The sequence below is a fragment of the Phocoena phocoena genome, chromosome 2 (assembly GCF_963924675.1).
Source record: "Phocoena phocoena chromosome 2, mPhoPho1.1, whole genome shotgun sequence".
Classification (NCBI taxonomy): Eukaryota; Metazoa; Chordata; class Mammalia; order Artiodactyla; family Phocoenidae; genus Phocoena; species Phocoena phocoena.
Window position 1 is genome coordinate 110,092,114 of NC_089220.1, and position 15,985 is coordinate 110,108,098.

Here is a 15,985-nt window from a genome sequence, read left to right on the forward strand (position 1 = left end):
TGTGGGTCTATATCCAAAAGAATTGAAAGTACAAATTGAGTTGGTTTTGCCCATAGTACTATCAATAAAAACCATTTTAACAAATCATGAGTTCATAGAAAATCTCTGGCTTTGTGGTCTATTTTCTCAAATAATAGGAAATGAACTTTCAATAAAAAGTGCATGGGGACAAATGGTTTGTTTTTCTGAAGCGCAGGTGGAAAAGGGCAATTCTTTGACTACCTGGAGGATCTGACTAAATGAATTTCTACCTAAGCTCTTCATTTACAATAACTGAAAAGACATAATTTATCTTCTACTATGGACTTTCAAATTAAATATAAAAGGAATGTAGGGACTTCCCCGGTGGTGCAGTGGTTAAGAATCCACCTGCCAATGCAGGGGACACAGGTTTGAGCCCTGGTTGGGGAAGATCCTACGTGCCGCGGAGGAGAAGCCCGCACACCACAACGAGCGGCACTAGAGATAGCCTGGGCGCAGCAACGAAGACCCACGCAGCCATAAATAAATCAATAATAAATAAATAACTAAATAAAACAAATACTACCAAAAGAAAAAAGGAATGCAGGTAGAGAAAATATGCAGTAAAAAACTGATATTATACCAAAACTGACCAGTATTTAAATTATTTTTTCTCTCGCATTCATCAACTATTTGTTAGAGAGGGGAATGACACTTCTCTCCCACCGAATTTATACAAAATTCAGCCCCTCAAAGTAAAGCGATATGTGGACTTTTCTTAGAGGTAAAGGACGAAACTACGCGTTGCAGTTTGTAAACAAACTTCTGTATAGGCATCATAGATGAATAAAATTATGCATTTAAAAATCTGAGGTTAACAAGGTATTTAAAAATAACCAAGGGTTATTGCTACTGCCTGTGGTATCACTGTGTAAACATTGCTATCTAGTTGAAAGTTTATGGACTGTCTAGGATATTTTTTTTTCAAAGGTTTAATAAGAAAAGATGATGCCACTACTGCAACCGTATCCAGGCAGTTAAACTCTTCACTGAATTTCTTTACTGTTGCTTTTGAATAGTGCGCTGTTTGCTATTTTAGGGTAACCATAGGGGTAAAGGACCTCACTGAAAAATCCACACTCGCTTTGCTCATTTGGGAGAAAGATGATCCTCCGGATCTGTGACTTGGAAGAAGGAAAAAAAGACAACCTTGCTCTTGATCATTTGATGCACAAACCTCCACGAATATTTAGGTACAGGGCCTGATAAAGTAGGAATAAACGAGAGGGGCAGTTCTATTTTTCTAGTCTTCTGAACAGGGAAACAACGCATCTTAAGCCATCAATCGGCTTTTGGCGGATCCCTGCTCTAGTTCAGTTTCCTCCTTCTTTTGTTAAATGTTTTCACCTCTCTGACTTTAATGAGGGTCGGGAAAAGAAAGGGCTGTCACCCGGTCGCCATGGGTGGTCACTTCGCGATAGGGGAGGTGGGGTCTCACGAGCGAACAGTCCAGTCCGTCCCCTCACTCCGACCCCGGCGCCAAGCCCTTGCTCCTCGGGTCCCGCCCACCGGCGAGCGGGGGCGGGGCCGGCCACGAGCTGCCCTCTTCCAACATGGCGCCGCGGGAGGCGGGTCCCTTCGCCGGCTTCCAGGGTTCCGGCGCCGCGCGTTTTGGTTCCGGAGTAACAGTGCCCTCGCCGCCGCCTTCTCCCTCCTGCCGCCGCCTTCCCCCTCCTGCCGCCGCCGCCGACGCCGCCGCCGCCGCCGGGACGCGCGGCCTCGGGTTGCAGGTTCTGAGTCGCGCGCGCCGTGCACTCTGGCTCGGGGTGGGGCAGAGGACTCGACCCCGACCCTCCCGCGGAGGGCCCCTTCGGCTTTCTTGTGGTCCGGCGGCCCTGGGGCTCCTTCCTAACAGCCCGGGACTGAGTCCCCTCAAGTCGGGGACCCTCCCCGCTCCTTTAAGGAGGAGTGGACACCTGCCGCCGTATCTCTCTAAAACGACGTCTTCTCTGTGCTGTCCCCTCACACCCACACAGACGGCAGAGAGCTGCAAGATGCCGTTTGCTCTCTTTTCCAACTACAGAACCTTCTGATCTCCGCTAGTTCCTGCTGGCTCCTGCCCCTTGCTCCGTCCACGCCCACAGGGAGACATCCCTCAACCCCATACAGCCTGGGCCTGGCTCCGAGCCTGCAGGCTGCTTCCGGACCACGTCCTCTCTTCACTCCCCCTCCCCCTCTGTCCTCTGACCCTCAGTCCCCTTGTCACCTCTAAGAGCCCCCGCCTAACCAGGAGCCAGGGGGTTCCCCCGTACCAGGATGTGAGCCCCTTTAACCTGTAATGCTGTGGCTGGCCCTTGGCCCCTTCCATGCCATGGAGAGCCAGGTGCTGGTGATTCGCATCAAGATTCCAAATAGTGGAGCCGTGGACTGGACAGTGCACTCTGGGCCGCAGCTACTCTTCAGGGATGTGCTGGTAAGTGCTAATCTCAGTGTCCCTAGCGAGGGGGGCGCAGGGATTTGTAGGGCAGTAAGCACCTTGATCACCAAATCTTACCCTGGTGGCCTGAGCTAGTGGCCATTGCTGGCCTCGTATGGGGGCAGTTTCATTTCTTCCACCACAAGCATTGATTAATTGTATAGACTGAAATCTGACAAGTGTGCAAGTTCCTGGGGGAAGTAGAGATGAATCAGATTGGACCCCTGCCCTCAAGGAACTCACAGCCTGGACTGGGACATAACACACAGAAGCAACCAACTGGGATACAAAAAGCTGAATCTAGAAGAGAGTTTTTCTCAAGGATTTTTTGGAATGTCCCTGGCCAAATTCCAGCCTGTCTTTCTACTGAGTTCTCTAAACTTGGTAGCTAGTGGGAAAGGGAAACAAGGCAACTCTAACCAATCATGTTTCAGCAAGCCTAAGACATCGTAAGTTTTAAGATATTATTTTATGTACCGCTAAGAAAGAAAAAAAAATGCGACCTGTTAAACTGTGACACGCCACACATCGTACAAAACCCAATTTCAGAGATGTTAAAATAGAGGGAAAGTGTGCATCTTAGAGTCAATGGTGTAGTCTTACTTCCATAATAAATATTCAAAATATATTTCAAATAAAATCATGGAATGTTAGAGCAGAGGATAACCTTGGAGGTGGCCTGTTGAGCCCTCTGATCTTTTTTGCAGATAGTTACTGAGGAGCAGTGAGGTGAAATGGCTTTTCCAAAGCCATGTTACTTGTGAGTGGGAGAGTCAGTGCCAGAACTCAGATTTCCTTACTTTACTTGGTATTTATTTCCGCATGCTGTAGTACTACTTCTCAGCTTTTAGTATTCATGTGAGATAGAGTACATCGTGCCCATTTTATATTTTGAATAACTGTGCTATCAAAGGCAGAGCTGACATACCAAGGAGCATGTTGCAAGTACCAGATCTATAGTGGAACTTACCTGCAGGATAAGATGGGGCTGGTTGGAGGTTTGGGGGAAGAGGAAGATCTGGGATGTGGTTTTTGATTGTCATAGGTTACTCAATCAAAATTTGATCTGTGTACCGTCATTTTGAGTTCTGGATGTTACCACCTAGAACATACAGATCTTCAGGTGTCTGCACAAGGAGTGCAGAAGCTGGAGTAAACCAGCAGCCTCCGATCTTGTACACATATGCCATCCTTCTCTTTGCATCCAGAGTTCTCCACACGCTCACATGCACATGGATCTCCCTTCATGGTAAGGCCCAAACTCCTTGGCGTGGTCCTCTGGGCACATATATATATGTATATATATATATTTTTTTTTTAAAAATAAATTTATTTATTTATTTATTTTTGGCTGAGTTGGATCTTTGTTGCTGCACGTGGGCTTTCTCTAGTTGCTGTGAGCGGGGGCTACACTTCGTTGCGATGCGTGGGCTTCTCATTGTGGTGGCTTCTCTTGTTGCAGAGCACGGGGTGTAGGCGTGCAGGCTTCAGTAGTTGTGGCTCGTGGGCTGTAGAGCGCAGGCTCAGTAGTTGTGGCTAACGGCCTTAGTTGATCCGCAGCAGGTGGGATCTTCCCGGACCAGGGCTCGAACCCGTATCACCTGCGTTGGCAGATGGATTCTTAACCACTGCGCCACCAGGGAAGCCCCTCTGGGCCCATCTTGATTGGCTTGTACCTGCCTGGCACCAGCTTCATCTCTCACTACACTCCCATGAGCATCCTGTCTTCCAGATATATAGAATTAACCGTGAGTTCTCCCAGGTGCCCAGACCTTCTTCACTGGGCCTCTTTCTTCAGCTCGCCAACTCCTACCTGTCCTTCAAAGCCCAGCTTGGCTTTTCCTCTGTGTTGGTCTTGGTCACATGCCCCTCCTCTGTGTTTCCACAACTTTGTTTTGGCAAAGTATATGGGTTTTGTGCTAATTTTGTCTGTCTCCTCCACGAGATGGTAAACTTCTGGAGGAGACGGACACCTCTGTTTCCTCTCTGTTTCTGATGCTTCATAGGACCCTGAAATATTTATTTAATGAGGGAGCTTCAAAGAGGATGCACACCATTATGGTTTTGTGGACAGCACACTAGGTTTTGAATCAAGAAATTTGTGTTTAATTGTAAACCACCCCACTAACTAGGCACGTCACTCTGCCTCTCCGAGCCTCAGTTTCTTTATTTGTAAATTAGGGATAATGATACCTGCCTCAAAGACTTGTAAAGATTAAGTGAGATTGTGTCTCTGATGAGAAAGACAAGAGCTTTCTTTCACTTTACTCATTTGAGACAACAGAAGGTATTATTTTAAGTAGAATGGTACAGTGTTAAAAACACAAACTGGAGCCAGGCTGACTGCGTTTACATCATAAGCCTTACCAGACTCACTTGGGCAAGTGTCTTCTGTATCTCAGTTTCTTCATCTGTAAAAAGACAAAAATAGGGTTGGGGGGATAAAAGTAGTGCCTACCTCACAGAGTTCTGAGGACTGGTGGAGTTGGTATGTGTAAAGTACTTACAACAATCTGGAGCATAGTAAGTGCTCTGTAAGTGTTGTTATTGCAGCAGAAGGGATAGGGCCTGGGCATCTCTCAATTGTACATTGGCTCAAGGATGACTGGCCTAAAAATAAACTTTGCACAAACGGTTCCATCATCGAGAGCTCAGAGTGCCATGTGCCACGTGCTTGCTCAGGTACGCCCAGGTGGAGCGTGTTATGTTGGGAAGGCCTCATGGAGGGCTCGTGACAATGGGTGCTGTATATCAAGTTCTTGGAACTGCAAGCTCAAATCCTGGAGGACTCCTTAGATCTCTTTTCCAGGTTTACCTTATCTCTTCATTGAGAAATAGGCAAAAACCCAACAGTCACATCAGCATCTTTGGCTTGGAACCTTAAAATTTAAAGCCAAATGAAACCTGGAACGTTCCCCTTCATCTGATATCTCTCCTCGCTTCAGTTTTCAAATGAGGAAGCATGAACCCCTGATGGGGAAAATGCTAAAGCAACACAGCTGGTTTGTGGCAGAACCAGACACGGAAGCCAGAAGCAATTTGTAGTCACTGAGTCAGCTGGAGCTGAGGGCGTTTTGGACTCAGAGTCAGTAGTTGAGGGCTCCATTCACAACTCCATCAAATGGCTGGGACTCTGTGGGCAAGTCACTGGGCCTCTCTGGGGCCTTTGTCCTTCGTCTGAATAGTTAGGGACTGGTGCATTGTGAAGTAGACCCAGCTGGCCCTCATAGGCAGAGGCATTTGGGTTATCTGTTTTTCAGCTTTCTGTGTTTCTCTTCTTCCGTGGCAATCCAGTCCCCAGTTTGGGGAAAATTGTGCAGGAGATCTGAATGTTCCCCCTTTCCTCTTGCTGTTTGAATCCTCTCTCCCAAGTTCCAGCCCAGATTTCCCCTCATCTGTGAAGTTTCTTCTATCTTAACCGAGACCGTGATTCTTACTGCCTTCTGAGTTAGCACCTACCGTTTGCTAATTTATGTCTTTTGTTTGGCTCTTTTATCATACTATAAGTGCTCTGATTTGTTAGTCTTTTAGGTTTGTCTCTATCTTTGTGACAGATTATAATCTTCCTAAAGTCAAGGAGCAAGTCTTATTCTTCTGTAGCCTACAGTTTTGTAATCTTTATCCTCCTGGCACGTTATAGATGCTCATTTATATTTTTGGTTTGCTATTTGTTTGACTGATTTATTGAAAGGAAGGAGAAGAAAAGGATCAAGAAATGATCACCAACAAGATATGTGAACTTATGTGCTCTTTCGAAACTTTCTTTAGGTTGAGTAAAATGTTGAGAATAAGACAGGGTCATTTTGAAATAAGTCACTTAAAATACAACTGGAAAATACACATAAAATTAAATGTGCCTGCTTAGAAAAGACCAGGAGATACTGATTGAGTTTTACCTCTTTGTCATTATTATAGCCCCACTTTATTTGCTTTAACAGAACAAGATGGTCAGTTGTGTTCACGTGATTCTCATGATTCTCTCAGTCAGGTTTGCTTTTTCTTTCTCTTTTCCCCCCCCACATTAGTTGTAAAGTTTGTGTGGCTCCTTGTTTATGTTGATGGGCAAAGGAGGCCATTGCTGCTCAGCAGGGTTTTCAGATGGTTGTTAGAAGTTTGCTGTTTGACAGGTTCTGCTATTCATAAGTAGGAAGGATCCTAAATTAGTTTGCTAATACTCTAGGGTTCACATCTCAAGATTGGTTGTCTGGAAGTAAGCAGTGATAACCTAGACTTGGAGGGTTGGGGCAGTGGAGGGTCCCCCCACCCCCACCCCTTTTTAAACCAATACTGGCTAATCCTCAGTAAATGCTGTGGAAGGATGAAGTAAGTGAACCAAAGACCATCCTCCACTGATTGTCAGGTGCTGAAATTTAGGATTTCGTTATGAGGTAAGATTTGTAATGTTCCAGTCATCAGTGACTTGTTTTATTTATTTAACAGACACTAATACTTGCACTTACCATGTGCTAGACACTCTTGTAAGCACTTTATAAATATTAACTCATTAGTCCTACAAGGTAGGTACAGTTATGATCTCATTTTTACACAGAAGGAAACGGAGGCACAGAGAAATTCAGTCACTCAGTGACTGAACGGCAGAGCCAAGGTCCAACCCTAGCAGTTTGGCTCCCGTCCACACTCTTAGGCGTTACACTGGCTGCTTGTGTATTCTATACTCGCTCAACAGTTTTCATTTAGCTGTCAATAAATACTTTCTGCCTACAAATATGTAGAAAGGATTTTTTTCAATACTAAAATCTTTTACAAATACTTCCACAGAAAGTTGTTTCATTTGCTAAGACTAGAGTAAGAAGAAAAAAATAATCTCTTTTGGCTCTAATGAGTGAGGGCTGCCTAAGATAGTTCCCTTTGATCAGTTTTTTTTTTTTTTGCAGTATGCGGGCCTCTCACTGTTGTGGCCTCTCCCGTTGCGGAGCGCAGGCTCAGCGGCCATGGCTCACGGGCCTAGCCGCTCCCACGTGGGATGTTTTCTGGACCGGGGCACGAACCCGTGTCCCCTGCATCGGCAGGCGGACTCTCAACCATTGCACCACCAGGGAAGCCCCCTTTGATCAAATTTATATGCACAGATTTATTTAAAACACACACACCCACACACACACACATACACAGTAGAGACAAGGCTATTATGCAAATTGCCACTGCAGCAAAAGCTTCTAAAGAACTGCCTTTAGAAGGAAGTTGCAGCCGCCACCCTGCTAAGTGCCCTGCTTGGAAGGGCTGTGGGCTCCCTGCTGAGAAATACTGCAAGTGGCTTTGTCAGCTGGCTGCCTGGTGCCATTTGTGGCACGGCCCAGGAGGGACGTTGTGGCAGAGTTCCCTGAGAACAATGAGGTTTGCAGACCATTTGGGTTGGACTGGACATAATGGAGGGTCACTTTTCCCAGAACTAACAATTTCTCGAAGGTGTTCTGTACCTCTTTAAATAAGCTGTCTCTGTAGACTATTTTTTAAGTGTTTTCAACTTCATAGATTCATTTAAACATTGATATCAGGTTATATACACTTTTTCTTTTGTAGGCTAGATTAACTTTATTTCAGTGTCATTAAATGTTTTTTAGTTGCTCAAGAGTAAAGGTTGATAAGAATTGTTTGTGTTAAATGTATTGTAGTATTGTAGATTTACATCATCATCATGGAATCTTGTTTTTTGAACTCTTCCCAGTATGAGTGCAAGGAAAGGTGTTGGTAGTCACATATCCAGAGCTGCATTTGTTGAAGGTCTACAGTGTGTTAGGCTAGTTCATGTTCATGTTTATTACATTATTTAATACTTTTTACATTACCTCTGTAAGCATTATTAGACCCATATTGGAGGATAATCAAATTGAGGCTCAGAGAGGTTGAGTAATTTGTTGCTAGTCACAGCTTGTTTAGTGCAGAGCTGAGATTCAAACCCAGGCCAGTCTTGACTCCCCAGACCTCTTTCTCTACTAACAGTACATTCCTTCTATAGCCTCCCTTGGAAGAAACCTATTTTTTTTTTTTTATAAATGCACAACAGTGTAATTGTCTATGCTGTTGAATCGAGAGTAAAAAATTATGTTATTAGTACAGAGTGGAAAGGATTTTTTAAATGGTCCCTACCCCCAGTATAGAGATTTAAGCTCCAGAATAGAGATTTAAACTCTGGACTTAGATTGCTGGGCTAAGTGTGATTATGTGCTAATGTTTTTATAGTTTATGCCAACATTTCAAAAATCTTTTCCAGGTTCTCCTGTTTCCTCTAGGATTTGCCACATGTTAGCAATAAAGAAGATGGCTAATTGTGTTCCTTTATTCTTTCTTTGTTTAGGATGTGATAGGCCAGGTTCTGCCTGAAGCAACCACCACAGCGTTTGAATGTAAGTCTGGCTTGTATACTTTCTTGACTGTTTCTTTCTGCAGTAATTTTTCAAAGGGTTTATGGGTTGCGTTACTTTAGAAACTGACAAAAACAGATTATTTATGATCATCATATGGTACATTTAAATATTTATAAATTAATGCAAGTTTAATGATGATAACCGAGGAATATTTTCTTATTTAATCATATCTTGGATGTGCATATTTCTGTAATATAGCTTTAATTACCAACATGACCTTTATCTGCTCTTGCTCCTCACTGTAATAATATTGTGGGACAAAATGAAACGTGTAAACTACCTGTAGGCCAGTGATTCTTGATTAAAAGATTTTAATCCTTTGCTGCTTTAAAACAGCAACAGAGTAGAGCATTTAAGTGAACGTTGCATGGAGTAATTCTGTTTTATTGGGGCTTGGCATGGCTGTTAGATGATGGCAGCAACACTTCAGGTCTTGAGTCCTTCCCACCCCCCAAAAACAATTGGCTTGGGGACTGGGGTGGGGCAGGGTGTACTAGAAAAGTGGTTTTGACATAAGCCAGAGGGAGGTCATGGGCTGAGTAATGTTAAGGTGAGAGTTTAGTCAGCACAGGGGCTCTGGTGTTGAGAAGGATAAAGTAAGGATCTGTAACTGTGGTCCCATCTTTTCTCCAAGATGTGGCCTGCTTTTGCACGTAGAAAAATGTACAGTTTCTCCACGTGATTTTTTCCTTTTTGTTTTTGCTTTTTAAGCAGATGGTTAACTACAGAGAGTACAATTGTCCTCTCTTTTGTTTATGTTCTCTTGGGGGACAATTTGGCAATACTTACCAAAATATAAAATGTTCAAAACCTTTGACTCAGCAGATCCACTTTTAGGAAGCTGTCCAATAGAAATACCTACACATGTGTTGAATGCCCTTCAAACAGAGTGTTCCTTGTGGAATTTTTTTTTTTTTTTTTTAATTTTGGCTGCGCCGCACAGCTTGCGGGATCGCAGTTCCCCACCAGGGATTGAACCTGGGCCACGGCAGTGAAAGCGCCGAATCCTAAGCACTAGGCCACCAGGGAACCCCCTGGAGTTTTTATTTATTTATTTATTTATTTATTTTTGACTGCGTGGGGTCTTAGTTGCACGCAGGATCTTCACTGTGGCATGCGGGATCTTTTGTTGCAGCGTGTGGGCTCTTCATTGTGGCATGCGGGTTTTCTCTAGTTGTGGTGCCTGGGCTTCAGAGCACGTGGGTTCTGTAGTTTGTGGCACGCAGGCTCTTTAGTTGAGGAGGGTGGGCTCAGTAGTTGTGGCTTAGTTGCCCTGTGGCATGTGAGATCTTAGTTCACCGACCAGGGATCGAACCCACGTCCCCTGCATTGGAAGGTGGATTCTTTACCACTGGACCACTAGGGAAGTCCCTGGAATTATTATTATTTTTGTTTTTGCGGTACACTGTTGTGGCCTCTTCCATTGCGGAGCACAGGCTCCAGACGTGCAGGCTCAGTGGCCATGGCTCACGAGCCTAGCCGCTCCGTGGCACGTGGGATCTTCCCGGACTGGGGCACGAACCCGTGTCCCCTGCATTGGCAGGCGGACTCTCAACTACTGTACCACCAGGGAAGCCCGACATGGAATTATTTTTAATAGCAAAAACTTTAGAGGTAAGCTAAATGCCTAGAGTAATGGATTAATAAATTATTTATCCATAGTCTGAAGCATTAAGCAGTGGCTAAAAAGAATGAGAATTTTAAGCATTGACATGGAAGTATATTCATGATATACTGTTGAATAAACAAAATATGTATGGTATGATCTCATTTTGTAAAATATTACAGAAAAAATGTTTAAATTTCTAGGTTTAACTTAGAGATCACTTTCCTTCTTTTCCCCCAACAAGGGCAGAAGCGTATACCCATCTGCATCTGGATCAGTTTTAGGTGAAAAGAATAAGAACAAAAATACACAGAGACAAAATAATAATAGTTCTTTTTTTGTGTGTGCTTAGATTATTGTGTACTTTCCATTATAGACTTAAAATCCTAGGCTGGCTTTTTTCGTGATTGTTCTAGGGTGACCTTATTTTCTGTACCAAGGATCTTCACTAATAAATGAAATCTATGTATAAGAAATAGTTGGAAGATGTAGTTTATAAGCTAATTGGTTGAAATTTTTGAGCTCTTTCAGTTGTTTATGGTATGATGGAACAACTCCTGAATAAATAAAACTTTAAGGTATTTATAGTAATGTATTTAATACTGCAAAGTATACCCAACACTAACTTATACAAAAGAGGTGTTGTATTTAGTGGTATGCATTAAGCCATGAGAGAAAGGACAGTGTCAAGTTTACCTGTTTTACATAGAGAAAAAGAGTTAAGTGGAAAAGAGGGGAAAGGTTAGGTTCTCTTACTGATAATTCAGTTCTAAGAAATGCCGTCTCTTTGAAGTCGCTGATCCCCGCAGGTGTGGTTAATCTCTCTGGGCACTTTACTAGAGCACATAACCTATTGGGCCTCCCTTCCGGTTGGTTGTGTGCCAGATTTTGAATGACTTGGTGACAGAAACCATGTTTTATTTCACTCTTGCTTTCTTCTTAGTACAGTTGGCCCTTTGTATCCTTGGATTCCACACCTGCCCGATCCGTGGATGTGGAACCTGTGGATACAGAGGGCAAACTGTACAATGCCATTTTATATAAGGGACTGGATCATCCACAGATTTTGGTATCCTATGGGTGGGGGGGAGTGGTCCTGGAACCAATACCCTGTGGATACTGAGGGACGAGTGTACACTGTGCCGTGTAGGAATACCCTTGTTGAATAAGATGGAATGTTATATATGTCCGTATTCAAAAGAGAATTGTAAAATGCACGTAACCTAAAGCTTAGTAAGTAATTTGCTTTTTTTGGATTATTTTTGCAGTTGCGCAGGCGTGGGATGTAATTGGTTGGTGGTGGACAATTCAGGCTCCAAATTCAGATTCCCACACTTGACTGGGCCCTACGTCCAAGGGGGCAGAGGGTGTATAGTGGTTATATTCTTTCTGATTTCTATCCCAGGGGATGGTGTTTCCAAGGGGATTTAGGAGTGAGTGAGGGGAGGGAGTCCCATTTGTGCCAAACTTACCTCTTGGACTGATGGTCCTAAACCTTGTTTTTTTTTTTTTTTTTTTTTTTTTACCACTTTTAGGTCCTTTCTCCCTTACAGTAAGAGCACAGATGAAAGTACTACCTTTCAATAAATAGTGTCTGATTTTTTTCTTTAGTTAAGAAGGTATAGATGATCTTTAAAAAAATTCAAGCAGTATCAAAATAAAGCAACAAGTAAAAGTCCCCATCTCCCCAATTCCCTAGTTAACAGCTTCTTCTGTAGCCTTCCAGAAATTTTCTCATACATAATATATACTAGATTGCAACTAGTTTCCCCTGTCCCCACTTAGTAGTATGTGTTGGGCGTCTTTCTAACATCAGTGTATACAAGTCAACTTCTTTCTTTTAGATAATTACATTATACTTAATTTTATGGGTATGACTTAATTTAACCTGTTGATGGACCAGTTTTAAATTTAAGATGTTACCAGTTTTTCAGTAGTATTAGAAAAAATGCTGCAGTCAACAGCATTGTCTCTTATGGCTTTCCACATTGTAGAAATGTATTTGTAGGATAAATTCCTAGGATTTGGAACTACTGAAACAAAGAGTACCCATATTTTACGTTTTGATAGGTATTTCCATGTTGTTCTTTAGAAGGTAGAGCCAGTTTGCACTCCCACCAGCAGTTTTTGAGAATGCCCATTTCTCGCTACCCTCGCCAGCTCTTGAGTCCAATAAACTTTTTAGTTGATGTCAATGTGATATGTGAAAAAGATTATTGTAGTATTGTTTTATTTTTATTTTGTATTTCTCCAATTACAAATGAGGTTGAGCATCTTTTCATTTATATTTTGGTCATTTGTATTTAATTTCTGTGAACTATTTATCACCTTTGCCCATTTTTCTATTAGGTTATTTGTCTTTTTCTGATTGATTTAAGAGCTTTCCAATATTAAGAAAATTCCCCTTTGTCTTAGATGTTATAAGTATTTTTGTTTAGTTTATTGCTTTCCTTTAAGCTTGTGTAGGTCGTTTTTTCTCTTTTTTTCCATGGAGAAGTTTAAAGTTTTTACAAGAACCGATTTGTCATATTTTGTGACTTCTGGATTTATGCCATGCTTAGAAAGGTCCACATTCCAGGATGTTGAAAAAACATTAATTCATATTCTTTTTTCTTCCTACTTTAATGGGGTTAAATACACACACACATTTATAAATATGTATGCTTGTATGTGTTTTTGTGTGGATTTTTTTTTTTTTTATAAAACAGCATGTGCTTTTATTGCAAAGACAGAAGATTTCTTTTTTTTTTTGGTACCATCTTTCAGTTTATTTTGGTGAAAGGAGAAGTCAGGTGGTGATCCAGCTTTATTTTTCAAGCAGATAGACAGTTGATTCCATACTGGTTATTGAATAATTTGTCTTTTCCCAGATGTGAGAACACTTCTGAGATGAAGCTAAATTCCATAACCATGAAAAATCTTGAATGTTTGCATGTGTGGGCCCTACGTATGCTGTAGGAGCTTGACATCCATATAGGCCCAAAGATCCCTGCTGATTTTCACAATTTCGTTAACAGATTAATGAGTACACCAACACATGAGGTGATGGAAATCAACTGTGCCCACTAATGAGTGTCCTGTGCATGTCTGTTACATGTGTTCCTCTCCCTGGATTTTCTCTAGACAAGTTACTGCTGTAAAATTACTGTTGGGCTGGGGCTTCCCTGGTGGCGCAGTGGTTGAGAGTCCGCCTGCTGATGCAGGGGACACGGGTTCGTGCCCTGGTCCGGGAAGATCCCACATGCCGTGGAGCGGCTGGGCCCGTGAGCCATGGCCGCTGAGCCTGCGCGTCCGGAGCCTGTGCTCTGCAACGGGAGAGGCCACAGCAGTGAGAGGCCCGCGTACCGCAAAAAAAAAAAAAAAAAATTACTGTTGGGCTGGTGTTGCTGGACAGTAAAATCTACTGTTGACGTGAAACATATGTTTTTTTTAATTTTTTTTAAATTTTGCGGTACGCGGGCCTCTCACTGTTGTGGCCTCTCCCGCTCCGGATCCGGACGCTTAGGCTCAGCGGCCATGGATCACGGGCCCAGCCGCTCCGCGGCATGTGGGATCTTCCCGGACCAGGACACGAACCCATGGTCCCTGCATTGGCAGGCGGACTCTCAACCACTGCGCCACCAGGGAAGCCCGAAAGATATGTTATAAGTCTATGTAGACAACCACTGACTTATACCTATAAATACCGTATGGCCCTACTTTTCCATGATACTCTGACATCCCATATTCTGATCTGTAGCCCTCGTAAGTATCTTCATACTGGTCAAACCATGTGTCTGAGTTTTGGTTCAGAAAATTCGACTATAGGATAAATCTTTATTTTATTTGTTTTTCTTTAACCATGACCATTTTATACTCACTTTTCATTGAATAGATTCCTTTTCAGTTGTTTTATGAATTTCTGGAAAAATTCTGGGAAAAATGAAGTTTTATTTTCTTACAGTATAGCATATGTAAAAGATAACTGGTTGCTTATAAGAAAAACTGGGTAGGTTAATGAAAAATTGTAATTCGCAATAGATGTACACTGAGTCTAAAAATTAACATGTAAGAGTTAATTGTGTATCCTTAGAATTTGAGACGATTTGAAGAGAGCTTTAATTTATTGAAATTTTGTTTTGAAATATCGATGCAAAAAGTCTTAATCTTTTTTAGTCTTATGAGAGTAGTTGTTAGTAGTAGTAGTAGGTATTTGTAGTCTTATTAGTTATTGTTAGTAGTAGTAGGTGTTAGTAGTCTGGCTGTTTTACATGAGAATTAAGAAGTTTAAGTCCTTTACCCAAGCACCAGGCTAGTTCCTTGAGGGCAGTAGATAATGCTGCTCATTTTTGAATTGCTAGAAACCCAGCATAGTACCTGGCACATAGTAGACTCTCAATTTGTGTTTCTGGAATGCATGGATGGTTGAAGGAATGAAGTAATAAGGACAAGCAAATATATCCAGCATGTGATGACTGCTCAAAACCTCAATTTGGTTTAGGTCACCATCGTCTCTTACCTAGACTAGGACAGTGGTCCTCTAACTCGCCTCCTTGTTTCTGCTTTGCCTCCATATAGCCTCTTCTCCACACAGCAGCCAAAGAGATCCTTTTAGAAGTTAAGTGAGATCACTACAGTCAAGACCCTCCAGTGGTTTCCTTGTCACTCAGGAGTGATAGCCAAGTCCTTAACATGCCCTACAAGGCCCTGCCCTTCCTCATCTTCCCCCAACTCTGCCCCACCATTACTTCTCTGAACTCGTCTCTCTCCCCCATCTTATTCTCAATCTGTTGCAGCTACTCTGGCTTTCTTTCAGTCTCTCAAGCATGCCAGGTATTCTTCTGCCACAGGGCCTTATCATGAGCTGTTCCCTCTGCCTGGAACATTCTTTCCCCAGATGTCTGTATGATTCACCCCCTCATACCCTTCAGTCTCTCAAGTAGAGTGTAAACTCCATGAGGGCAGGGGTTTTCCTTTTTCCACTGTTGTTACCCCAGTGTCCAGAACATTGCCTGCTACATAGTGGGCACTTGAATATTTTTTGGAAAGAAAAAGGAAGCAAAGAAGTAAAGAAGGAGTCAGGAGGTGGGAGGCATGGAGCTAAATTAAAATTCATGGATATGAAGATTTAGCCTTAGAAACTATGGCCTCTGGTCCTGACCGGATCTTAGATTCCACACCTGAGAAGGGTTCTAAACTTGACAGCTTTTCTGGTAATTTCCTATTGATGCCTTTTTAACCTCTACAGTTATGTTTTCATTTCTTTCCTCTTGCCTTAGAAAAATGCCTTTGCTGTAGTTCTAACTGACTCTTCTTACCTGGCACTGAAGTAATATGACAAATGACATATAAAGTACAGTATTGCCTTAACTTTCTGTTGCCCTTGGTAGAAGCTAAATTGTTTTTCTAGAAAGCCCACTTGAGCCCTGCCGCTGCACTGGGCGCCGTTTGGCTGAGCGCTCCCCAGAGTCTGATGGTTTTGTGCTGTTTACTCAGTAGGCACTCTGCTTGCCATTCTGACCGCCCCTTACCTGAGGCTGTGTCTCCGCTCTTGGACCTTTATGTTCCTCCTCTTGG

General features: G+C 42.8%; 1 protein-coding gene across 2 annotated transcripts in view; it reads left to right on the forward strand.

The window, feature by feature from the left end:
* Nucleotides 1-1,731: 1,731 nt before the first annotated feature.
* The window catches only part of MAP2K5 (mitogen-activated protein kinase kinase 5), a 267,232-nt gene continuing 252,978 nt past the window's right edge, over nt 1,732-15,985 (forward strand). Inside the window, exons 1-2 of one of the 2 annotated variants that reach the window (XM_065871152.1) lie at nt 1,732-2,434; nt 8,754-8,802. In XM_065871152.1, coding sequence (XP_065727224.1) covers nt 2,300-2,434; nt 8,754-8,802 — 184 coding nt within the window. In that variant the 5' untranslated portion in view covers nt 1,732-2,299. The remainder of the gene's footprint in view (nt 2,435-8,753; nt 8,803-15,985) is intronic. The other variant, XM_065871153.1, reaches the window with a different exon arrangement.